Source organism: Rhinolophus sinicus, chromosome 14, assembly GCF_057876585.1.
Source record: "Rhinolophus sinicus isolate RSI-liver-muscle chromosome 14, RSI-T2T, whole genome shotgun sequence".
In the NCBI taxonomy this organism is placed as follows: Eukaryota; Metazoa; Chordata; class Mammalia; order Chiroptera; family Rhinolophidae; genus Rhinolophus; species Rhinolophus sinicus.
Window position 1 is genome coordinate 127,747,567 of NC_142514.1, and position 27,499 is coordinate 127,775,065.

The 27,499-nt window shown below is 34.8% G+C and overlaps 1 protein-coding gene across 1 annotated transcript in view; it reads right to left on the reverse strand.

The window, feature by feature from the left end:
• TYR (tyrosinase) overlaps positions 1–27,499 on the reverse strand; it is a 90,485-nt gene that overhangs the window by 58,941 nt on the left and 4,045 nt on the right. Inside the window, exon 2 of the mRNA XM_019739563.3 lies at positions 22,442–22,658. Coding sequence (XP_019595122.2) covers positions 22,442–22,658 — 217 coding nt within the window. The remainder of the gene's footprint in view (positions 1–22,441; positions 22,659–27,499) is intronic.

Consider the following 27,499-nt stretch of genomic DNA (forward strand, 5'->3'; position numbering starts at 1 on the left):
GATCTTGGATCTAAGCAAGTCCTTAGGTATAATGGAACCATTAACTTCCAATCCAATTCACGTTTTCTCAAATGAAGAACTAGCTCTGCAGCTATAAGTGTAATTAATTAGCATTTATGTTTATTAAGAAATACTTTTAATTTGACTCAAGGAATTCTTTCCACTATGGGAACAGAGCAATGAAGCAAATATAGTGGTGGGTGATTGTTTCTTACTGTATAATTGCATATTCAATGGTAGCTAAAGTCACAAATGCTCCACAAATTCTGTGGTTCTGAAAAATGTGGTCCCCGAGCCAGCAGCTTCACCTGTAAACTTGTTAGAAATGCAAACACTCTACCAGTGTCTAGCTCTACCAGAAAACTACTGAATCAGAACGTCAGCAGGAGTCACCATTTGTGTGACAAGTCTTCCAGGTGATTCTAATACACACTGAGTTTGAGAACCACTGCTCTAATTATCTTCATTGTTCCCACAAAGACAGTGGTGAATCAGTCATAAGTAGTCATAGTCCTCTCCATAAACTCAATAAAAAAAAGCAACAGAATTATTTCATGTGTTATCTTCAAATCGTTTATTATTTTAAATCTCGGATTAGTTTCTGCTATTGGTAACCTCAATGTGTGTGTGTGTGTGTGTGTATGCTGTGTGTGTGCACACACATGTGTAATCATTTTCTTTACATACATGTTATAAATACATACTGTATACATAATTACATTATACACTGATTTTTTCTTTTCAACGTTTCATAGATCTTAGCTCCAGTTTGTAAACATATCTGTAGAACAATCTTATACATCAAGAGTAATTGTCCATTTCTTCATGTGAAACTTGTCTGAAACTTGTTTTAAGGTAACATTTTATAATGGCTTTCTACATTCTAAGATTAGATTTGTGTGTTTGGGAAGCCTCAGGGACACTGACCCACAGAGAAAAGTCATTTAGATCATTAAATCTCAAAGACTGAAAGAAGCAAAGATCTTTACAGACAAAGGGTTATTTGAGCTGCATTCTCTTCCCTGTTCTTATGGACTGAATTGATAGTACCTGGTATTTTTGGTGTATTTCATCGGGTATGCTAAAATATTGATAACATATTAATGCTAACTATTTTTGAAGCAACGGTAGGGTAAGTAACCATCCTTGGCTCTGTTTGCCTCAGACTGTTCTGATTTTGGCACTGACAATCCTATGTTATAGGTAGGGCGGCTTCATAACCATGCAACTCAGTGTTCCCACCCAGAACTACCCTTACTTCATTTAATGTTCTGCTGCTGCTAACTTGAATTTCTTAATAAGTTTTGAACAAGATGTTCAATGTTTTCATTTTGCATTGGGCCCTACAAGTTCTGTAGCTTGTTCTGGTCCTGAGAAAACCCATAGTTCTGGGCAAAGGTGGTTAGTTACCCTGCAAATGTTCTATATAACAATCCCTTAATTGGCTTGATTCGATAGGGCATTTCTATAATATACAAGTCAATTACATTATTTAAATGTGTCCTATTAGCTCATTTATGTCTTTGCTTTTTAATTAGGCAAGATAATTTAATGATACTTTCAATGCAAGTCACAGATTCCCTACATAGCTATAATTTTCCTTCATGAATATTATAACATTTGCATTACGTTATAGTTTGCAAAACACTTTCAGGCACATTTTCTCATTTGACATTCCCAATATTGTAATAGCAAAGATTAACCATGAAATCTCAGAGGAGAAATGTGGAGGGGTGAGGAGAATATTTTGATTTGTAGCATACATCAATTTCCATGGTGTAAATATTCCCACGATTGCTAATTTCAAAGTCCCAACTTAATGTCATTGAGTAAAGAGTTGAGAAAAGATATGGTCAGTTCTCACAGCAGATAGGAGTCAGGTCCAGCACACCATTGGATATTCTTTACATAAAGGAGATAGAGTAAGTATCAACATGGTCATATTGCACATGAAGATATTGAGATTGAGGAATCTAGAAGACGTATTAAAGGTCACATGTCTTCTGAATGGTTAATGCCAAAACTACATCCTCAGTCTTGTCTTTCTCTTATACTATTCTACTTTTATCTTTTATACCTATAAATTTGTATATAGGAATCATTGTTGTGAAAGTATAACAAGAGCAGCCATATGCCATGGATAAAAAAATTAACACAAAGCTAGTTGTAGGGAAGCATAATTAATACTCTACTTGTATTAAATGAAGAGTAATTCTTTTTTAATTAAATTTATTGATAGACATAGACTAATAACATGGACTAATTTTATAATAGTTTAGTGGTTACCAAGGGGTAAGGGGGTAAGGAGGTGATAGATGAGGGTAAACAGGATCAAATATAAGTTGATGGACTCCGGGTGAACATACAATATGATATATAGATGGTGTATAACAGAATTGTACACTTGAAACCTATGTAACTTTACTAACCATTGTCACCTCAATGAATTTTAAACAAATAAATAAAAATATATTGGGGTAACCTTGGTTAGTAAAATTATATAGGTTTAAAGTGTACATTTCTATAATACATCACTATGTATTTGACCCCTTTTTTTCCTCTTCTACCATCCCCAAAATCTTTAAACTCTGGTAAACACTAAACTGTTGTCTGTGTCTATGAGTTTTTGTTTCTTGGTTTGCCTTGTTCGTTTCGTGCTTTCAGTTTTATATCCCACATATTAGTGAAGTTATATGGTTCTCGACTTTTTCTGTCTGATTTATTTTGCTTAGCATGATAATCTCAAAATCCATCCATGTTGTCACAAACAGCAGTATTTCATCTTTTCTTATGGCCAAGTAATATTCCATTGTATATATGTACCACATCTTTATCCAATCAGCTATCAAAAACACTTTGGTTCTTTCCATGTCTTGGCCACCATGAATAATGCTGCAATAAACACCAGGGTACATATCTTTACAGATAAATGTCTTTAGATTTTTTTTTGAGTAGATACCTAGGAGAGGGATTGCTGGGTTGTATGGTAATTATATTCTTCAGTTTTTGAGGAACTCTATACTGTTTTCCATAGTGGCTATACCAATTTACATTCCCACAGCAGTGTATGAGGATTCCTTTTTCTCCACATTTGTTATTTCTTATTTGTTGATAATAGACATTTTAACTGGTGTGAGGTAGATTGTCATTGTGGTTTTGATTTGCATTTCCCTAATAACTAGTGAAATTGAGCATTTTTTCATGTATTGGTATCTGTTGGCCATTTGTCTGTCTTCTTAGCAGAAGTGACACTTCAGTTCCTCTATCCATTATATAATTGGATTTTTTGTTGTTAAGTTGTATGAGTTATTTACATATTTTGAATATTAGCCTCTCATCAGAGGTGTTGTTTGCAAATATTTTCTCCCATTCGGGTGGTTGCCTCTTTGTGTTGTTAATGTTTCTTTTGCTATGCAGCAGCTTTTTAATTTGACATAGTGCCATTCATTTATTTTAGCTTTTACTTCCCTTGCCTTTGGAGTCAAATTCATGAAATCCTCTCTGAACCCAAGGTCCATAAGTTTAGTACCTATGCTTTCTTCTATACAGTTTATTGTTTCAGGTCTTATGTTTAGGTCTTTGATCCATTTTGTGTTAATTTTGACATATGATGACAGATAGCAGTCTAGTTTCATGTTTTTGTTCATGACTTTCCAATTTTCCCAGCCCTATTTATTGAAGAGACTGTCTGTCTCCATTGTATGTTTTTGGCTCCTTTATCGAAATTATCTACATATGTGGGTTTATTTCTGGGTTCTCAATTCTATTCCATTGGTTTCTGTGCCAGTTTTTCTGCCAGCACCACGCCGTTTTGATTATTGTGACTTTGCAGTAGAAACTGAAGTCAAGGAGTGTGATACTTCCAGTGTTGGTCTTTTTTCTTAGGATTGCATTGGCTCTTTGGGGTCTTCTGTAAGTCCATACAAATCTGATCACTTTTTTGCTCTATTTCTTCTAAAAAATGCCACTGGGATTTGATGGGGATTGCATTAAATCTCTATATTGCTTTGAGTAATATGACCATTTAACTATGTTGATCCTTCCAATTCATAAACATGGAATATCTTTCCATTTCTTTGTGTCTTCTTCAATTTCTTTTAATAATGGATTATAATTTTCTGTGTATAGGTCCTTCACAACATTTGTTAAGTTTATTCCTAGGTATTTTATTCTTTTTGTTGCATTACAAATGGAATTATTTTTTTCATTTCTTTTTCTGAAATTTTACTTTTAGTATGTCAGAATGCAGTGGATGTTTGTACATTGATTTTGTATATTGCAACTTTACTGCATTTTTTTATTATTTCTCATAGTTTTTTTTTTGTGTGGAGTTTTTAGATTTTCTATATAAAGAATCATGTCATCTGCAAAAAGTGACAGTTGAACTTCTTCATTTCCAATTTGGGTGCCTTTAATTTCTTTCTCTTGCCTGGTTGCCCTGGCGAGGACTTCCAATGCTATGTTGAATAACAGTGGTGAGAGGGGAATCCCTGTCTTGTTTAGTGATCTTCGAGGAAAAGCTGTCAGTCTTTCACCATTAAGTATGTTAGAGATTTTGTCATATACGGACTTTATTATGTTGAAGTACTTCCCTTCTATACCCATTTTATTAAGTGTTCTAATAATAAATGGATGTTTTATCTTGTCAAATGCTTTTTCTGAATTTATTGGTATGATCACATGATTTTTATCTTGTGTTTTGTTTATGTATCACATTTATCGATTTACATATGTTGAACCATCCTTGGGCCCTGGAATGAACACTTCTTTATCATGATGTATCATCTTTTTAATGTATTGTTGTATTCAATTTGTTAGTATTTTGTTTAGGATTTTTGTGTCTGTATTCATCATAGTTGTTAGTCTGTAGTTTTCTTATGTTATTCTTACCAGGTTTTAGTATCAAGGTAATGTTGACCTCAGAAAATGAGTTAGGAAGTATTGCCTTTTCTTCAATTTTTTGGAAGAGTTTGAGGAGAACAGGTATTAACTAGTCTTTGAATGTTTGGTGGAATTCACTAGAGAAGCCATCTGATCCTGGACTTTTGTTTTGGGAAGGTTTTGGATGATTGTTTCAATTATCTTACTATTGATCAATTTATTTAGGTTTTTCACTTCTTCATGATTCACTCTAGAAAGGTTACGTATTTCTAAGAACTTGTGCATTTCTTCTAGGTTGTTGAATTTGGTGGCATAGTCCTTCATAGAATTCTCCTATGATCCTTTGCATTTCTTTGGTATCTGTCGTAATTTCTTCTTTTTCATTTCTGATTTTGTTTGTGTCTTTTCTCTTTTTTCCTTAGTGAGTCTAGCCAAGGGTTCATCAATTGTATTAATCTTTTCAAAGAATCAACTCTTTGTTTCATTAATTTTTCTGTTGTCTTTTTGTTCTCTATTTCATTGTTCTCCTCTAATTTTTATTTTTTTCTTTCTTCTGGGGACTTTGGATTTCATTTGTTCTTTTTCTAGTTCTTTAAGATGTAATATTAGGTTGTTTATTTGGGATTTTTTCATGTTTCTTATGCTAGGCCTCTAATGATATAAATTCCCCTCTTAATGCTTCTTTTGCCCCATCCCCCAAATTGTGATACAATGTATTTTCATTCTCATTTGTTTCTATGTGTCTTTTGATCTCTCCTTTGACCCAGTCATTCTTTAATAGCATGTTGTTTAATCTTGTATTTGTGGTTTTTCCTGCTTTGTCTTTGCAGTTATCTCCAATTTCAAAATGTTGTGTTCAGAGAATATGCTTGCTGTGATTTCAGTCTCCTTAAATTTGCTGAGGCTAGTTTTGTATCTCAATGAGAATGTTCCATGTGCAGTAGAAAATAATGTATGTTCTGGTGTTCTAGGATGAAATAATCTATAGTTGTCAATTATGTCCATTTGGCCTAAGTGTCATTTAAAAGTGATATTTCCTTATTGAATTTCTGTTTGGATGATATACCCATAGGTGTCAATTGTGTATTTAGGTCCTCTACTATAATTATGTTTTTGTCAGTTACTATCTTTATATCTGTTAGTAGTTACTTTATATATTTTGATTCTCCCTGATTGGAAGCATATATGTTGATAAGTGTTATGTCTTCTTGTTGTATTGTCCCCTTTATCATTATGAAGTGTCCATCTTGGTCTCTTGTTATCTTTTTTATCCTGAAGTCTGTTTCATCTGATATAAGTATGACTACACATGCGTTTCTCTGGATGCCACTTACTTGGGGAGCATTATTTTCTGCCCTTTCACTTTGAGTCTATATTTGTCCTTGCAGCTGAGATGTGTCTGTTGGAGGAGCATATAGTTGGGTTTTGTTTTTTGATTTTATCTGCTACTCCGTGCCTTTTTACTGGTGAATTCAGTCTACTTATATTTAGGCTGGTTATTGATATATGAGGATTTCCTATAGCCATTTTATCTTTTGTTTTCTAGTAGTTCAGTCCCTGCCTCTGCACTTCTCCCTTCCCTCCTCCCCAGTTTCCCTGATTCACCCACCTTCAGATGTTTTGATGAGCAGATCTCTCAGATGTGTTTGTTTGTTACTTAGAGAATCCTTTGTTGAATTAAAGCTGTTTGTTTTATTGTAGCTTCAAGGGGAGATATCATGGAACACCCCTCATGCCATCATGTTTCTGACCTTCAAGGATAATTATGTTTAAGATGCTTTGATTAAAATCAGTTGAAAATATGTTTGAATTTTTCCCAGGTGTGTTTGCATTTATCAACCTTCAGTTTCAAATAGGGTCTTCTCTATGCTTACATGTCACAAATCCTCATCTTCACAATTTAATTATAAATGAAATATGATTCATACATTTTCTTATTTCTCTTTATTACTACTTAGTTACCATTTGGCAACAAAGATTACTGTTATTACTATACTTTCAACTCTTGAGTGGTAGGCATTAGGCTAAGTGTTTCCTTATGTTCTTATGAAGCTTAATCCTCACAGTAACTGTAAAGTAGATGACAATATTGTTTTCTAGTTCTTTTCTAGTTACAATAGTACCCTTGTTCCCCTTAATTCTTTTCATAAAAAAAGCTATAAAAGCTCAGATACCTGATTCAGCCCTGTTTTCTATAATATACTGGTTCAGGATAGAGAAGGCCCTATGATAGTGGTTCCCACTCTCCCTTTTCCTTTGGATGAATACTGTATAATTTTCCTATCACAGGATTTCAGATGGGATACAGTCAGCTGGATCAATCAGATTCCTGTCATAAAACAGAGAAAGCTGGAATGATTTGGTAGTGCCATCAATATACAAGGCCAGGTGTTCACCTGCTTAGCCTAATGTTTATGTCTGTCAAATTTAATTCCCTTGCTGAATTTCAAAAGTTTGTGAAATAATATAATTGAATCTCAAAGGTTGTTTTTGAAAAGTAATTCTAAGTAGAAAGTACTATCATTTTGTTACACTTTGGATATCAGTTCAATTTAGAACAAATGCTTTTCTGCAACAATTTTTGTCCACTGGAGGTCTCAATTACATATCTACTCTGTTGTCTAGAATTTGGTTTCTATAAGGAGACAGAAAATTAGGCTATGCATTGGCACGTAAGACAGTGACTCTATTATTTAATGATAATTTTCCATCACAAAGGTGTTCTAATTTACAAACGTTAACTGGTATAATATTTATAACAGCACATGAGATAGGTACTGTGATTATCCTCACTTTGTAAATGAAGGATTTCAAGTAAAGACAGGTTAAACTTACCAAAAGTCATCTGGCTAGTGAGTGATAGTATCAGGATTTTAACCAGGTACTTTGACTCTTAACCACTACTCTCTGCTTCCTCTAAAACTTGGTCTCTCTATTTGGAAGACTTGGGGACATGATCACCCCATTGATGATCCAGTTTTGCTACCTATCAGCTGTGTGACCTTGTCAAATTATTTAGATTCTCTGAATCTCAGTTTTCTCATCTATGAGATGAATGTGATAATAAATATGTTATAAGGCTTTTGAGAGGAGTAATTAAGATAATATATGTAAAAGGTTTTAGGAACTGAGGAATGAGACTATATTGATGTCAGCAGTTGATATCAGCAGTGGTTATTAATTACAGGGACTCTCTGGAAATGTGTAAGACTGTTTTGTTAGGATATTGGAAAGAACTTGTAATTTCCCCCGCTTTTCTTCTTTGCACTTTACCTGACCTGCTCTAACTCATTCTTGAGGATACCAGATCCTCCATCAGAGTTTCTCTGACAATAAACACTTGGTTAGAACCCTCTGTTTAATAACACTTGTACTTCCCTTTTTTAAATTATTTATTTCCTTTGGTTTATAATTACTAATTCATGGTCCAGTTCTTAATTAGACTGTAAGTTCCAAGAGGAAAAAAAAATATCTGTGTCATAGTCACTAGTTATTCCTATACATTGGAAAGTGCCACAAACAGTAAATGCTTTGTACATGTTTTTTGAATAAATAAATATGGGGTATTTCTTTCTTTCTCTATTTCTAAAACCCGGTCCTTAACCACTATGTTCTCCAGCCTCCCTATTTTTTTCTCTTTCTAAAACATGTAACTCCAGTTGCTAGCACAATTTTAAAGTCAGTTAAGATAGAATTGTTTGAAATGTGCCCATAATGTTCCAAGGTTAATGACTAAGATGGATCATGGCTTTGAATCTATCTCTTATGCTTTTATTTAATAGGCCATTTTCTCAATGTTCTCCTGATGGAATAATTAATTGTATATAGAGAAAGGGATGAGCAGCTTGTATGAATAATGGCTATGGTGTTGCTCAGCATGGAGGAGATAATAGTAGATGTTAGGAGAGAAGAGATAGCTGATTCTTCATTGCAACAAAGCATGTTAATAGAAACAATCATTCACCCATCAATTATGGAATATACTTTGGGAGAGGCCATTGAGAAAGAATATACAATGGCTGGCAAAAACAGAATTTCATGAACTTTTTCTACTTCGTGGAAAATGGGATAAGTGGGAAAATATTGTTGAAAGGGGGTGGGGGGAAGAAAGCAGTGGCGAGTGAGAGAAAATAAATTATCTTTTTTCAGCCAAGAATTGAAAGGCTTCAATGTAAATGAGGCATCCCTGCCAAAAACAAAACCCCTCAGCAATTACTAGATCCTAGAAGGGAAAAAAAAAAATTCAAAAGGCTCAAACAGAAAGACACAACAAAATGTGTTCATGAAGCCTGTTTTCCCAAACTCCTGGATTCATAACCATTCATGCATTTAGGTGTGGCCCTATGACTAAATTGTGGCCCGTGGAATGTGGGTAGAATGTAGGTAGGCCACTGCCAGGCTTGACCAGTGTATTTCTTCTGTAAGACACCCTCTGAACACCTTGTTCCCTTGTTTCTCAGGAAGCTGCAGAAGATCCATCAGAAAGCTGGGGGATGGTAGTTACTAAAGTGGCCATGCAAAAGGCCACTCACCAAACCTTATTAGAAAACTGAACTTTGTGCGGGCAGGAAATCAAACAATTTTTATTAGGTTAGGTCACTAAAATATGATGGTTTGTTTGTTAGAGCTTCTATGGTTCAGTCAATCTGGGCTATCATAACAAAGCACCATAGACTGGGTGACAACAGACATTTATTTCTCACAGTTCTGGAGGCTGGAAGTCTGAGATTAAGGTGCCAGAATGGTCAAGTTCTGGTGAGGGCCCTCTTCCAGGTTGCAAACTGCTGACTTCCAGTTCATGGTGACGTTTCACATGGTAGAGAGCAGACGGGGAGCCAGGTCGGCTGTGACTCCTACAATGGCACTAATTCTGTTCATTAGGGCTCCACCCTCATGACCTCATGGAATCCTAATGAAATCTCAAAGGCCCACCTTTTAATACCAACACGTTGGGGGGTAAGGTTTCAGCATATGCATTTGGAGGGGATACAAACATTCAGTTCATAACATCCTCGCATGTTACTCTAACACATTCCAGTTCTCTAAGTTATATAATAAATGCTCACAAGGTTAATAACTTGGAAGGTCTGAAGTAAAATAATATTTTGACACTTCATTTACCACTACAGAATTAATTGTTTTATATGAAACTTTGTAGAGAGACCACTGTGGTAAGAGTACTTGATTTTAATTTTATATTATTTCAGTAAACACTAGGAAAAGGGGTTGTGACATAAACTACTCTCCTTTTTTCACCAATACCAATTCTCCTCTTTCTCCTAATATTGATTATCCTAAATGTAGTAGGGCACATGGCCACTAGCAGGAGATGACAAGTTCCAGTTCCCCTTTAGAGCTAAGCATGGTCATGCCTGTTTAGCCATAAGGATAAAATGGAATTGAGAGACACTTCTCACTTATGCCTTTAAAGAGGAATAGACATGAGTCCTCTTCCCACTTTGTGCTCTTCCCACTGATTAAGATGACATTAGAATGAAGATCTAGAGACAGAAGCTGGGAGTCGAGAATAGGTGATTGCACTACTAGTCCTGGGATGTCTACCTCTGCATTGTTTCATGAGATCAAAATGAACATCTGTCGTCTTAAAGCCACATTATTTGGGTTTTCTTTCTTACAATATTTTAAAGTGAGCCCTAATTAATAGAAGGAGAAATAGACTAATTCAGCAATATCCTGTGAAACTAATGGCCTGTGAAATCTCAGAACGAATAGTTAGAACCATAGTTGGTGTTTGGTATTTATATGTGATGTTTCTTATACTGATAAATTATCATATTTCAAGTATTTCTGCTTATGAAACTCATCCTTTTTATTGGTACATTCTCTTTTACTCATTCAAGCAACTACATTTATAATTCCAAGTCCACAAGATTTCAAGTCTTTTACTGGTAAGTCACCTACTGTGCAATCACTCACAAGGTTCTGGATTTACTACAGGAGGAAAAAGAGAAAATATATAGTTTGAGTTAAAATTATTGATAAAAGATAATATTCTAACACCTTGAATAAATCCTAATAAAGGTTTTCTTCATTGTAATATAACAAAAATTATCTTAGAGATAGATAGTACAGAAATATTATCTGTATTTTATAAATGAAAAAGATGTGCTTTGTGAAGTTGAATGACTTACCCAGGGTCTCATGTCTTAAATTCAAGTGATCCCTCTTCAAAGATGGTCATATACTTATCATATTTCTAAATGTTTTCCAATGAGATTATGAGATCAGACTTGCTATTGATTTTGGATTTCTTTTTTTTTTTTTAATTGGGGTGACAATGGTTCGTAAAATTACATAGATTTCAGGTGTACAATTCTGTATTACATCATCTATAAATCCCATTGTATGTTCACCACCCAGAGTCAGTTATCCTTCCATTACCATATATTTGATCCCCCTTACCCTCATCTCCCACCCCCCCACTCCCTTTACTTCAGTTCTGTCACTTATGATCTATGTTGCTGTACGCAGATGACTGCCTTTTTGACAGTTTTTAAAATCTATATAGTGGGGATAATAAGGAGAATTTACCACTTAGGATAAAGTTGATAAAAGGTAGATACATTATTTACTAATGTACTTAACATTTAGTAACCTCTCAATAAATGTTAGCTATTAGTTTTCTTTGGCTTTTAATTTTAAGGGAGGATAGATTTATAGTGCAGTAAAAATGCAGAGCCTTAGGGAGTATCATTTATGTTAAATTTTACGATAATTTCATTCTCTAGAGCACAATACAATAAAATTTGGGTGGTATCCTAAGAGTTGTACAATGCGGTAACTTCAATTTTTTTTAAGAACTGCTAGATGAACTTTAGCAGGAAAGTAGCATCTTATGACATGCTTAGCATTTGGAGACAAGTTTCTTTTAGGAAAGTAGCATCTTATGACATACTTAGCATTGGAGACAAGTTTCTGTCTCACGTGTTTTCCCTTGGATCCAACTAAAGTTCAACTACAGATTTCTACTAACCTAAATAAGTAAATAATTATATTGAGCCTCCTAAACTTAACTGTAAAGAAGGAATGGATAATTATTCAGTCACTGGTATATAATTTATTGAGTCTAAAAAGATGGAGACTAGAATTAACCCTTGGTATTTGTAGATGTAACACTTTAATTTTAGACCACATTTCCCAAGTAAATTTCTGGAAATTTATAAACCCAATGATTTTGAAAGAGTATTTGGGGTAATAAAAGACACAAGGTAATGATGGTAGATGGGTTTTATTGTCAAATTAGCTGTAAATATTTTGAGTTAAACAAATCAAAACAGCTCTCTATTGTAGACCTTCTTAGATCTCTTATTCCAAGTTGTGTTTTGAAGCTCTAAAAGGGTATGTACCATCTATATTTCCCAAATACTTTAGTCTAATGATCAACTTTTCTATTTATCCTTCTCTATACAGATATGTTTAAAGAAAAACAAAACTTATTTCAGTGCATCGTTAGACAATTTATATCAAATTTTCAAAGCCAATGACACATAACCATTCATATATTTTTTCCCAAATCAGAAATTTGATTCAACTGCAAGACTTAAAAATAGAAGCAAGACTCTTTCTTAACCAGTAAGCTAGCCGACTTTCCACATCGCCATTGCCTTATTAAAAGGTTTGTAGTTCTCACCTTACTACAACATAAATAATAGCCGTGATGAATTGATATGGAAACCCATTCCTTCATAAAATATGACCATGAAATAAAAAGCAACTGCTAATGCTGTGTTTATAAATAAAAACAAGGCCAGGGCATCAAAGAAGGATGGTTCTTAAGATTAATAAATACGTTTTAGAGGTATTTATAAAATTAGAGATTCAGATAGTTCTTGGTCTACTAGAACTATGATGTATATTTAAGGAAATTCTTTGTAAACAATCTAGGTTCAGGTGAATTTTACAGAAGTTATTGAGCAATTATTCTCTGGGGCAATAATTCTTCCATTAATCTCAAACTGTCAGGAAAAAAAGTGATAATAGCTATTAGTGAACTGCAACATTTAGAATAAAATCTATATTATGTTTGCCTTAAGCCTGCTTTTGGACATATCAATAATTGTAATATTATCTTGGATAGTGCTACAGATTGCATCTCTTCATGTTAATGAATCAATAACTGCCAATGCACAAGAGTATCATTCATTGTTTGACCAAGAGAAGGTTCTTAGTATTGTGGTCTTTTATTTCATCCATCTATTTAAAAGTAAATTTCAAATATTAGCCTAAAACTGTTTTGTTTGTATTTTTGTTTTGTTCCATTATAATTAAATTTTTAATTTTGAGACAACTCTAGATTCATATGTGTTATAAGAAATAATAGAGAGAGCTCTCATGTTCCCTTTATTCACTTCCCCCCAATGGTAACACCTTGGAAAACTATAACACAATATTACAGCCAGCATATTGTCATTGAAAGAGTCAAGATACAAAACACTTACATATTGAACTACCTTTGCATTTTTAGAATAAACTTCACTTGATTCATAATGTAGGATTCTTTTTTATATACTGCTGAATTCTATTTGTTAATATTTTGTTAAGGATTTTATATCTACATGCCTGAAAGATATTGGTCTCTGGTTTTCCTTCTTTCAATTTTTTGGATGATATTTTCTTGTTATCTTTATGTTATTGATTTCTAGTTTCATTCATTGATTTCTAGTTCATTATGGTTGGAGAACACAATCTGTATGATTTCAATTTTTAAAGATTTGTTTAGGATGGTTTTATGGTCTACAAGATGGTCTATCTTAAAACATGTTTTGTATTAAGCACTCAAAAAGAATGTTTACCATTTTGTTGTTGGGTGAAGAGTTCTAAAATATCAATTAGATTCTTTTGGTTGATGGTGTTGTTGAGTTCTTCTATATCCTTGTAGATATTCTGTCAAGTCCTATCAATTGTTGAGAAAGGGGTATTAAAGTCTCCATCTATAATTGTGGATCTGTCTATTTTTCCTTTCAGTTCTATTAGTTTTTGCTTCATATATTTTGGAGCTTTTTTTGTCTGGTACATACTTATTTAGGATTGCTATGTCTTCTTGGTGGAATGATTCATTTATCATTATGTAATGTCCCTCTCTGTTAGCTCAGTGTCACTATCTAATGATTGTCCTTTTTCACTAAAATATGATATTTTCTTAGTATGCTGAGTGACTTTTTGCCTGAAACTTGAATGTTTTGAATATTATGAGATTCTGGATCTTATTAAATCTTCTATTTTAACTGGCTTTCTCTGACTCAACTCCAGCAAAGGAAGGGAAAACAAACACTGCCTCATCAGAACTAGTTGGGGAAAGAAGTCGTTCCCCACTTGACCAGACTCCCCGCTAGTCCTCTTCACCGTGCTGGCTGTGAGAGATAGGAATGACTCATTTCTGCCCCACTTGGCCTCCACTAGCATCACGGATTGGATGGCCTCAGTATCGCTGGGTAATAGTTGAGTTCCTGCCTCCCTACTAGGTTTCCTCTAACACAAGTTCAGCAGAGAAGAAGAGAGGCATCTCTTTGCTGCCAGGTAGGTGTGGAAATGCAGCTCCCCTGCATGGCTTCCATATAACGTAGGGGGAGTGGTCCCTTACTTCCTGGTTGGGATGCACATCTCTGTTTCCTGCTCAGTCTCTTCTGACATCCTCCTGGCTGGGGCATCGGTATACATTGTTACAGCCTGGCAAGGGTGGAGGCCTAGTCATCCCAACCAGCCTTTATTGGCATGGGTGGGGGTTGTGCCACAGGGTTTCTTTTTTTGTATTTTTTGGTGTATGAAAGGAGTGTAATGGTTATTGCTTGAAAGTTTTCTGCCCCTTTCCTTGTCTTTTGGCTAGAGAGAGCAGGTTTTGTTGTTTGTTTTTGTTGGTTTGTTTTTGTCTGCACCTCTTGCTGTTGCCAGGTCTTTTTTTTTGGCTTTTCCAGCTTCAAATCTTGGATGTATGAGACAAACAGAAAAAAAAAACAAACAAGAGACTCACCACCATGTCAAGAGATCCCAGACTTTCTAGCTATTCTGCCTTATCTTCATCATTTATATTATTTTGTTTCTTTTCTATAAAATATCCAGAGATTTTAGTTATACTGAGAAAGGAGAATAGGGAAAAGTGTATTTACTCTATTTTACCAGAAGTGGAAGTCTATGTACTTTTATTAATTTTTTATTGTAATTCTTCTTTAGTTTTCGGTCATCCAAAAAATTCTGTTTTTACACAAGGATTTCTTCCAAGAAATCCACACAGAGTACAATGATTAGTGCTGGGCCTCATAACAGAGGCAAGATTGGAAGTGTATGAGAGATCTAAGCTCCACTATGGCAACTTAGAAAACTCAGAATGGGACATACTTATGTAATATTTCTGATGCATTCTGAAGTATGACGGTAATTTAGAGGAAAAGCACTTGTGTGGCAAATGCTTTTTTTTTTTTTTTTTTTTTTTTTGTATTGAGGGCTAACTAACCATGTTTTTTATGGAATGCCATTTTACCAGAATGCATATTTGAGAGATAAACCATGGTCATTCAGACTTAGGCATTTGACAGACATTGTCTGGAAAGCGAACAACAGAAAGTAAGAGTTGTAAGTAGACACTGAAGCTAAAATATTTTAGATAATTCACTATGGAAGATTACAAAACAGTCCTTTCTACATATACATGGGACATAGTTAATTTGTCTTTGGTATCCTGACATCTCTCAACTCATATTTGCTAAATGAATAAATGCATGAATATAGAATTCTGCTTTTTCATTGCAGTGTTTCGTTGCTAATGAGTGGTGACATTTTTTTCAAGATTTGTCTCAAGAAAATGAAATCTCCATGTGTCTAATACCTAACTCTATACCTGGAAGAGGTGCATTATTATTTTGCTCCTTGAAGATCTTCCAGGACCTTAACTTGAATTATTGGAAAATGAGATTTTCTTTAGCAAATAGCTATTTTATAGCAGTCCCTATTTTATTTCAGACTTTTAAAAAAGGCAACATTATCTCCTGATTAAAGAATCACATTCAAAATAAACCCACTTAGAAAGTAATACAGAGGACATCTGTTTGAATTCCCTACGTGTTATAGGACAGGTCCTACCTATTTGCCCTGAGAATTTGGAGTAAAGAGAAGAAAGCTTATCCTTTAAGTCCAATGAGATGTATCAGCTCATTCAACTGGAAAGAGACAGATTGTCACCTAAACTCATTGGAATAACTACTAAAAATGGTGCTTTAGCTTAATCAGTGAATATTAAACATTATGAGACTGTCGTAAGAATTAAATAATATAATGTGTAAGAATTAGACTATCTGGCACGTAAGGATTTTTATTATTGTTATTATGATCAGGATTGTTTCCCAATCAGAATATCAACAGTGTTGGTAAGGAGGTAATTCTAGGGGGTTAAGTAATCCAGGTTTGGAAAAGTTTTCCTGATCTGGATGAATTATCTGTCAAAATCCTCCACCTCTGTTCTGGATCAGTGTATACCAGTCTATACCAAGCCACTCAGCTTTCTCGGACTCCCTCAGAATTGGTACAGATGTGTAGGGGCCATCTGATCACTTGAATGTTTCACCCTGTTTAAACAGTGTCCTTTGTGTTCTGGTCTGTACAACCAGTAACAATTGAATTTATTTTTTTGAGTTCAGTGTGATCATTTCTGGATGTCCTAAGAAAGCCCATTTCTCAGGCAGAGAGATTGAAAAATAGGTTATTCTTTGAGATTTCATTTTGACAGGCTGCTGGCCTTTCTCTTCAAATATGCACAGTGCAACCTTATAACAGTATTCAAAACTTCCCTTCCCTTTTACTTAAAGCTCAGAACTCATTTACCACTCTCTAGACTGTTCCTCAAGAAATCCTAGCAAATGAAGCGGTAAGACACTTCCCAGTGACATGTTTGACAGTCACAATAAATTAGACAGGATTGAAGGGCTGGATACAGGGGAAAAAGGTTCTAGAGACTCATAATAGCAGGTTTGCTTTTTTTTTTTTTTTTTTTTTTGGAAAAGCTGTTATATGAAGACAAACTAGATTTTTTATGGTGTAGAGCTTAAGAGGACAAAACAAGGACCAATTATTAGAAATTAATGGTAGACATTTCAGAATCTTCCTTGATGTGTTGCTCCCCTTTCTGCCTCATAATCCCTCACCAGGAGCTTCTGGCACGCTATACTCTAGAGCAGGGGTGTCCAAACTTTTTTCAACGTTTTTCACCAAGGGCCATATGTGTTAAAATACACAAACAGCCCGGCCACTCAAGGTGAAGTACATATTGCCTCACCTGGTTTATTTAAATAAACTAAATATATTTTTGGAATTTGCTGTGGGCCAATTAACAATGGATCATGGGCCGCAATTGGCCCGCGGGTCGCAGTTTGGACACCCCTGCTCTAGAGCATACACGTTTCTATACTCTAACCGACTCATCTTCATCTCATTCTCCTTACCTTAAAACAAGCCCTCACCATCCATCGTCCCCCCATTAGCTCATTGATTAATCTTTGTGCATTCTGCGAAGGCCACTTGCTTCATATCTTTCTGAAATATTGATAGACTTACATCTCTCCTGCTTAAAAACCTCTCATGACTAGTTGTCCACAGCAGTGTTTCACCAAACAAGGTATGTAGACATAGTCTTCAAGATCCGAACATTTTGTCATGATTGTTAAACACTGGGTTTTCAAATATATCTCTTTTCTGGGGAAGATATGAAAGACATTTACATAGAATAAAGTTTAGCTTCTTAATTCCTTAGGAATCTGTGGACATATCCTTAGGGGCTTATACCTTTTTACATTTTTTCCTTCATAGAAGATTGAGAAACACTGGTGTGCATGGTATATTTTGAACTCTTTAGACCTCTTGTTATTTCCCACTACAAACTCAATATTCTAGCCAGATACAACGTCTCATTTTCTGTTTTGTGGAACAGGCATTGCCTTTGCCTTTGTCTCCTTGTTTTTGGGAAATCTCCTGGAAGGCTATTGATCTCCAGAAATGCTATCTATTTCTCAGTCTATCAGTAGAATTTTTCTTTTCCACCCTTCTCCCTCCCTAGTTTTCCACTACACCTAGCTTATCATGATTTATTTTTTCAGGTACCAGTCTATACTTGATTTCTAAGCTAATTGTCAGAAAAATTACTGATTGATAACTGATTGTCAATAGTGAATTAGTTTAGCATAGTAATAGCTGTAATTTATTGAATACATATTTTACATTTACATGTGTTATATCACTCAGTCCTTACATGAACCCATAAATTATTATTCATATCCGTAATTTTTTAGATGATGAAACTAAGGCCCAGCAGTAAAATAACTTACTTAAGGGAACACATCCAAAAAATGATGGAGTTTGAATGAAATTCCAGTCAGTTTGACTGCCTTTGACCACTTCAGTAAATAGCCAGACCTCCCTCACCCTCCAACAGACACACTAGTGCTGATTTTGCATCAGCCTATTAGACTATTACAAACTGTGAAGTGCAGGATACCATGGGTAGTCTTTGAATCTAATAGCCCCCACTCCATGGGGAACAACTGTTTAACCTAATCGTAATGCATTCTCATTTTTCTTTGCCTTATCTAAAAACATGAGTCTCTTTTACACAATTTATAAATTGCACATCTTTAATATTTATTTCAGCATTTAAATCTAAGAGAAAAACTGAGGAAACATACGCAGATAACTTTAGTAGGAAACACAACAGCTCCTCTATCCCAGGACTGGCTGAGAGAATTTGTTCTATGGGCCGTACATGACATACCACTCACAAGGCCCAAAATAAAAAAGGGCAGCAATAACTGTGATGTTCATGAAAAACCAACCACTCAATTCCACCTGCGTTTATTGAGAGAGTAGGGTCCAATGCTTGCTTATGCTCCTGCTTCCCCAGTCCTGTTCCCCTTGCAGCTGTAGTCACTTGAGCACTCCTAGTAGGCCAAGACATCCCGCATGCCACCCTGTCTGAGTTTTCAGATAAAATGTGTCTCTCCAATGAGCAGAACAAAAGTTACTCCCAGATCTTTTTGTCTATTATCCCTCCCCACTGAAAAGAACCAATGTTTCTTGGAGATGTGGCTGAATCCAGATCTGGGGCAGTGTAGGTACAAGATGACTCTAGAATATTTTATTATATTAGGAAGAAAGAAAGTGCTAAAAAAAATGATGGGAATATGAAACAAAGACATAAGAGCCAGCTTGAAGGTGTGCCCACAGGTGAAATCTGGGACCATTTAAGCACCAAGATAATTATGCAACTTAATGAATTATACACCATGGAAAAAATGGAAAGTCTTTACTCCATATAATAGATGGATAGATGATAGATAGATACATATAGATAGATAAATAATAGAGAATGAAAGAAGGAAGGAAAAAAGGAAGGAAGGAATGAAAAGAAGGAAGGAAGAAAATAAGGAAGGAAGGAAAGAAAGAAAGGCGGGCAGGCTCTTGCTAATAGTGGAATCCTGAGTTCTGGCTAATAAATGTAAAGGGAGTGATGAAGTTGGAAAGTCATCATTTTGTAGCATTCAATGGATGGTAACTGCAGGAGGAAAGTGTAATGAGCAGCAAGATATTTGCATTGTCTTAAAAAATGTCTCCCTGTAGTCAATTTATTAGTTGGAGAGGGGGAAAAAGTAATTATACAGTGGGGAAATTGGACCATACCTGGAGCAGGTGATCAAATTAATATCATCAATGCGAGACAGATGGTCATCATGTGCGTACAGATGTGGCACCCTCTTAGAAAGACACAAAATCACCTATGTAGAATTCTGGCTAAGAATGAATTCATGAGGAAACAGCAGACAAACTCAAATTGAGGAAAATTCTATTTTAAAATAGGGGGAGAAACTGTATTCCCCCAAAATGTCAATCTCATAGAAAAAAAAAAAAAAAAAAGGCTGTGAAAATAGTTCAGATAAAAGAAGGCTAGTGATACAAGACAACTGAATACTTCCTGACTTTAGACTGGCTCCTATTAGAGAGGAAAAAAAAAATGCTATAAAGAATATTCTTAGTTCTATTGAAAAAAAATTGGAATATAAACATTAAATTAGAATAAATCATTATATTGATATAGAATTTCCTGAGGTTGATAACTGTTCTGTAGTTATGTGAGAGAATATTCCTGTTCTAAGTAAAAACACACTGAAATGTCCAGGGATAGATGATTCTGATCTATACATTTTACCCTCAAAAAATAAGGTTAAGATTGGGATACAGAGGAAGAAAGCAAACAAGATAACATGTAAACAATAAGTGAATGTGGATCAAAGGTATGTGTGTGTTTTTTGTACTGTTTTTATTGTTGCAATTTTTTCTGTAAGTTTAAAATTATGTCTGAAATAAATGTTTAAAGAAAAGAGTAACAAAAAATGTGTCCCTGGTCAGGAAAAGCCCTTGTTAGAGATCAGATAATTGTTTTCTAACATTTTTCCACCAGTACATTGACTTCATGTAACAATCATGCTTAAGCTAAATTGTGGCTTAGGTGCAACTTGAAGTACCTTAGATATTATTTATATATTCAGTTATCTATACTTATTGAACACCTATTATGTGCCAGATAATGTGCTACAATATGCCTTTTCTCTCCTCCTCAAGAAACCATACTAGAACTGTGTGAATGAGAATAATTATTGGGGGGAAAAAAAGCAAGAAAATAATTCACAAACAATTTATTAGTGGTAGCAAGTTACTTGCAATAAGCCTGATGTTCTCTACTCATCTCTGTGCATTAGAAACTCATTTGAAAGCCACTGGCTGCGTTGACACAGCCCATGTCACTTTTCTTTATTGATTTGAGAGCCAGAGAAATGAGGCTCCATCTTATTTCTGTGACCTGCCCATGTTCCTTAATAACAAAATCCATGCTTTCTCACTGCCAAAAAAAATCTGTTTGAGATACCTGTGAAGTCCTCCCTCCAGTTCCTTTTAGTATAAAGGCCCACTTTGCAATGTCATTAAGTCAGCATTTGGCATCCTGTTAAACCCTACACAGTCTACAAGGACACCCAATCCTCCCAGATGGTGACTGTCAGTTTGTATGTATGCCTTTGCCTTAGCTTGTAGTATCTGAGACTCCTGATCACCATGCTTTGCCTTCTTACGTGATATTATTGAAAGACCAGCTAGATATTGTCCACCTTCAAGAAACGCTCAGCCCACTCTGAGTCATCAGAGTACAATCGAAAGGATTCTTGGATTTTGGCACTCGACAAATTTAGGAACAGATGTAGCTCTGCCACTTACCGGATGAGCAATGGTAGCCAAATTACTTAATGGCTCTGATCCTGTTTCCTTTCTTTAAACTGGAAATAAGGAGCCCATCTTCCTCAGAGGATGATTGTAAGAATTAAGTGAGATAGTGCTACACAAAATATTTGGTACCATGCTTTGCATATAGCGATTACTTGGAAAACATTAATCATTCATATTATTTTAGGAAGGTAAAAATCATTTTTTATTTTAGCAGCTCACACTGGGATTCCTCCTTAGGATGATATTCTCCTTGTTTAAGTTGCTTCTGAGGGAGAGTAAGGCCTTGAGGTTATGGATTGGAAGGATACAGGGAAATGAAAGAGACAGTGAAACTACTGTGCACAGTTGAGCAACAGAAGTTAAAGTTAAAAACAGCAATTAATGACAAGAAAAAAAGTAAAGGAAAAAGAAATAAGGGGAGAGACAAAGGTTTTTCCACATGGTAGGATGCCAACAAGTTTTTAGGAGGTGGAATGTTAAATTTTGAGTCGCCTGCCTTGCCACAAGTTAGTACCCTATGTCTTTCCAAACATCCAGTTAAAACTGTGACTGGAGTTAATATTCTTGTTTTTGTTTGTTTTGTTTATAGGTTTGTTTCCATAATGCAAATTGAAGTGAAGTGGATGGGTTTCATGAGTGCTACAGCGTTGAGCAGAGAAGAATGAACAGATGCTGAAGGGAAGATGCAAGCAAGATTTGCCGCCAAAATAGGTAGGACCCAAAAGAAACTGTGAAAAGGAATCTCTGATGAAGCACAGAATCTTAAGAAATAATGGGATGGGAGCTTAACCTCACATGTGGGTTTTATCTTTATTATAGTTAAGAGAATAGACTTGTCTCAAAGAGCCTAGTGTACAGAATATCTTAAATTAGATAAAACACTAAAACTTAGAAAAGTATAATAGGTTTACAGTCCTATATTTACACGCATAATTCCAAAATGCAAAAAGATCTGAAAGTGTATTATTTTGTTTGATACTAATACTCTTTTCTTGGAAAAAACAACAACACCTGACTTTATTCATCATTAGGCTGCCTGTTATCTCTATTTATTGCCATAGTGGGTATATTTATACATTTTGCTAAAGAGTTTTTAACATGTTGGATTATGATATGCTGCCCAGACTCTGCCAGGATTGTTGGCCATCTATGTCTGCATGTCACACGTTCTTACCCAACTCAGAACATTCGGAATTCTCAAACACTTCTGGGTTAGGGTTTTGCATAAGAGATTGTAAACATAAATTTGGAAAAGAGGAAATTTTAAATACGTGAAAAGTTGGATTACCTTCCAGTGTATTTCGAAAGCTGAAGTTGGCCGTTTTATCCATGGAACCCGATTCATACTGGGTCAAACTCAGGCAAAATTCCACATCAGCTGAGGAAGGGAGCCGCTGGGTCCTGGCTTTGTCGTGGTTTCCAGGATTGCGCAGCAACGGTCCCTCCGGAGTTCCATTGCATAAAGCCTGACGGCTGTTGTACTCTTCCAAATGGCTACAGATGATCTGCATAAAACACCTTTATGTTAAAAAACTTGTCACCACCTCTAAGTCAAAAAGAGAAGGTAGGGAGGTTGAGATTCCTGATTATCACATTTGGATTTCTAATCATCAGGAGATTAATAATTTAAAGTAAATTGTTAAAGGAAGCAGTTTTCTGAGGGTTGCCAAAGAAACCGTGAAAGTTACAACCTAGAAGAGAGTTGTAGTCTTGCATCTGCCACTTAAGAAAACACGAATTCCCTAGGCCTCATCTATCATATGGGATAATAATAACTACTTCATATGATTTTTTTAACTTTTTTTTTTTATGAGAAAATTAATTTGACAAACATTTGTTAAATTTCTGTTGTGCGACATCACTGGTTACATGCCCCTGAAGCTAGCCCAGAGTTTAAGTCTGCACCCTCTTATTTTATCTTTTTATATTTTCTCTTTGGCTATAACAACTAGTTTTATGGCTTAAATGGCAACCACATGATAAAAACTATCTTACTCCTATCTCTAGTCCAAAACTATTCTTCTGAACTCTAAACCTGTATATGTATCTCTGATTTCATTTTTCAGTGTTATTTTATGCATCTTAAATGTAACATTAAAAATCCAAAATCTGTTCCTCTCCTTATATTTCCTGTCATAACAACAACCCTGTAACTCAAACCAGAAACCAATAAATCATCATGTTTAAGCCAGAAACTGGTGAATTATTGTTTGTATTTTATTCTCCTTTGTCTTTCACATTGAAACATCAGCCTATATTGTCAGTTCTTTCTCCAGAGAATACCTTGAATCTGACAGCCATTCGCCATTTGTTTACAAATCATGTGATCCTACTGCTAAATGCAGACTGGCTCCTCTTCTCTGGGCATTGTGGGTACTTCTCTGTCCCATGCTTTTGTTTATGCTTAAGAATGCCCACTCCTTGCCATGTATCTGATATTCTACCTAATTTATAAGTCCAAGGAAATATTTTAGAAAAAAACACATTATAGACTTTGATTTAAAAAGTAATTCAAATGGTCTGACTCTAAGTATGAAGAAGTTTTAGGGACTATCATCAACTTCCTTTACTTACAGTTTCCTTTATATGTGGGGGAACAGTAAACTATGATAAAAATACTTGATGAAATAAGTCAAAAGCAGCTCTTTCAATAAGTATAAAATAAAAATTCTAAGTTCTTAATAATATCATAATTTAATTGGTAGATTTGTTTTTTTCTCAGGGGTATATAAATCTTCATCTTAAAATCACTGATGTCTTAGATTCAATGAGAGCAGGTAACTAGGTAGCGAGAGAACAATTCTAAACCAAAACGTAAGTGCAATAGAAAGCAGCCTGCCATCACTGACTGTTCACAATGGGCACATACTTTCATAGGAGACCTGCGTGCACTGAGTAGGTAACATCTTTGTCAAAGTTAAATTTTGTTTACTATAATCTACCTTAATAAACAATCAGTATCACCTCCCTTAAAAAGATATAGTCTCCATGAGGACAACTTTCCTTTTTTATTATTATTGTTGATTCTCAGGTTCTAGAATAGAGGCTCAATAGATATTTGATGGATGGATGACAAATCAATGAATAAACCAATGAATGTTCAACTACAAATATCTTGAACACCTTTTGTTCCTAGTCCTGTTATTGGTACCAACATCTACCCTAGAAAGTATTTGCAGAAAATTATCATTTTTATTAAATATATATTGCGGCCCTACTTTCTCCAAGACCATGAGGAAGGCATCACTGTGTTCATATTTTAAAATTTGCACCTTGATTGTTTATATTTTTATCCCTATTTTAATGATGGGGAAACTGAGTCAGTATGGGAGAGTTCAAAAGGCTAGTAGGATCTCAAACCCTCGGCATGATTAATAATTTTATAGACAACAGATAAGGCACATAGAACAATGTTTTATGAGTGAGAAGACTTCCAGGCCAGCTGTTTGCACAACAGTTAAAAATAAGCAAGACAATCCTATCAGTCTGTTGCTCCAGTGCGTTTGCAATCTATAGGAATGTAAAAGCAAATTAAATCACCATCAACTAGAACTGAATGAGCCACGCATCCCAGGTATGGCTGCTACTGTGTTAAATGAGATACACTTAGAGAAGTTTTTAATTTTTGGTCACTAAGATATCATTTATGAGTTGAAGCATTGTGAGGGGGAAAAATCAGGGTCTAAATTCAGGTAGATGTGGACTTCAGTTCTGGCAAAACTACATACTAGCAGTATCAATGAGCACATTACTTAGACTTGCTAAGTCTCAATTTCCTCAACTGTCATATGAAATAATGTTAAATATAATATGAAATAAATAAATATGCTATTTTATATAATATGTTATTAATATATTGATAATATAATACATAATAATATGAAATAACACAGTCTCTGGCTCAACAAATGTCAGTTTCTAGTTTTCTTCATACTTCAATACACTTCTCAATCCTTTTATCTATGCATAATTGAGAGCTAGAACAGTTAGTTAGGTGACTAGTCTAAGGTCATAGGATGTTTACAGCTAGAGCTAGAAAATTAATACACAGTCCTCCTGATTCCAAAGCTATATTCACTACATTTATTACTGCCTGTAAATGGCATAGGGATGGCTGAGTAAAGCTAACCTAACTTTTGCATTGAATGTAATACATTGGATTCCTTTAGAGGGTCGATTAACTAGACATCACAACAGGTACCTAGACAAAACAACTTTCATTCCTGTTTGAATAATAAAACATCTCAGGGTATTTTCAAAAGATCCGACTGCCTAAAAGACTCCTACAGCAGACTTAAATTAGAGAGGTTTGACTGGAACTATAACTGCCAAGTGACTAAGTGTTCAGATGTCTGGATGTATTAGTACCAAGGAGGAAATCTACCTTGGTTCCAGAAATAATTTGAAAAACTTAACCCCTAATCCTTGTCTTTACATTTGATGCAGAAGTAGAAACAAGGTAGGAGAAATTGTTAGCACTAATGTTTTGATCATGTAGGTCATTCAGAAAGACATGGTTCCCGATATTGACTCTATTAGCTACATGACCTTTGGGAAATTATTTAAGCTCTCTGAGTATGAAGGCTTTTCATTTGTAACTGGAGATTATAACAACATTCTATGAAGGATCAAATAATCCAACATATGTAAAGCAGTTAGTTTATAGTGCCGGATACAGTGTTCAGTAATCACAGCTCTTATTATTTAATACAAGATGATTGGGTAGGCTACCAAATTGTTTTTAAATCAGCCTCTGTAATACTGGTTGAATATTCATTATTGTAACTAACATTGATATATCATATAAAGATATATTATGATAATTATTGCCACACCTGGAACTCAAAGAATGTGTCAGCTACTAGTCATTTTACATGAACAGATTTCATTAAATCATTTCCCAGTAATGCTCTATGATATATTATTCTAATTTTAGAGAAAAGGGGTCTCAGAATAAATATCTTGTCCAGGATCTCGCAGCTAAGCAAGTTACAAAAGTCTACTGAAACTCATGAGTGCATGAGTCAAGAGGTTATACCCTTTCCACTACATTATTCTGCTTTCCATTCCATTTATTATCGCTATTAACACAGAAAATAAGCACATATGATTATTGTGCCCTAATTTTTTGTTGTTTTTGAGAAAAATCAAAGGCCAAAGATCCTAAATAACTTGTTCAATATCGTCTAGTAAGTGGCAGAGGTCTTCTGACGAGGAATTTGTTCTTTCTCTATTTCAACACAGGTGGTTTAAAATATATGATAAGAGGGAAAAAAATCAAGTGTCCCAAGTCAAATGAAAAAAAAGGAGATAGAAATACAAAACAGATGTGTTAATGGAGAAGGTGAACCTAGATAGTACTCCATTAAATTAAAAAAAAAAAGCAATAAACTACCAGTTATTAAAAGCTTTCAGGAGCAAAAATTCTATTATGGCAATTGAGGTTTTAGCTGAGAAAAAAACAAAAAGTAAACCATATGACATTCCACAGAATCTTTTTCATAAAGAAAAAAGAGCTGTTGCCATAGTTACCTAAACCCATGACTCTCTGCTGAAATGTGACTTTTTTTCTTCCCACTGTTTTCCTTCCACGTGATATGCTTTTCACCTGATGAGTGAATTCCCTGACCACATTACACTCATGTCTATCACCTAGGAAATGTGTTTCCTCTTTATTTTGATCCATCACGACACAGCTACTCTTGATCTACCTTTTATGTTCATGGCTAGCTTGCCTGCTGCTTGAATAACATTGGATCTAATTGTATTGAACATAGGTATTTGTACGTTAATGTTACGAAGCACCACCCCCATTTCCAAAAATAATGGGCTATTTTAATTTATGACAGACATGCTTCTACTTGAAAAACTCTTAACACTAAACAAACAAATGAACAGACACAAAAAAGATGTGAATTCTGAATATAAGCTTTTTAAGAAAACTAACATTAATTACCTGATATATATGTGTGTATGTGTGTGTGTGTGTGTATATATATATATATAATTTTATGCAATAGAAAACCCTACCAGTAAATATTATTAATCACACTTACAACTCAGATGTAACTTACTTGATCTTCTTTATTGTGTACTGTCTTTTTTTTTTGGCATGCACACACACATGTAGAAACCCAGAGAAAATTATACAAAATGTTTTATTCTAGACTTTGAATAAGTTGCTGCTTATATTGGCATTATTGTGTCCTTGGCCTTAGAGAGCCAATACTATAAAGAAGTGCGGTGTAAGGTTCTAGAAATCCAGCCACGCAGAATTTAATTTTTGATGAATATTAACATCGGAACTAACATTTCTTTGATTTTTAATTTTTTGAATTCAACATAC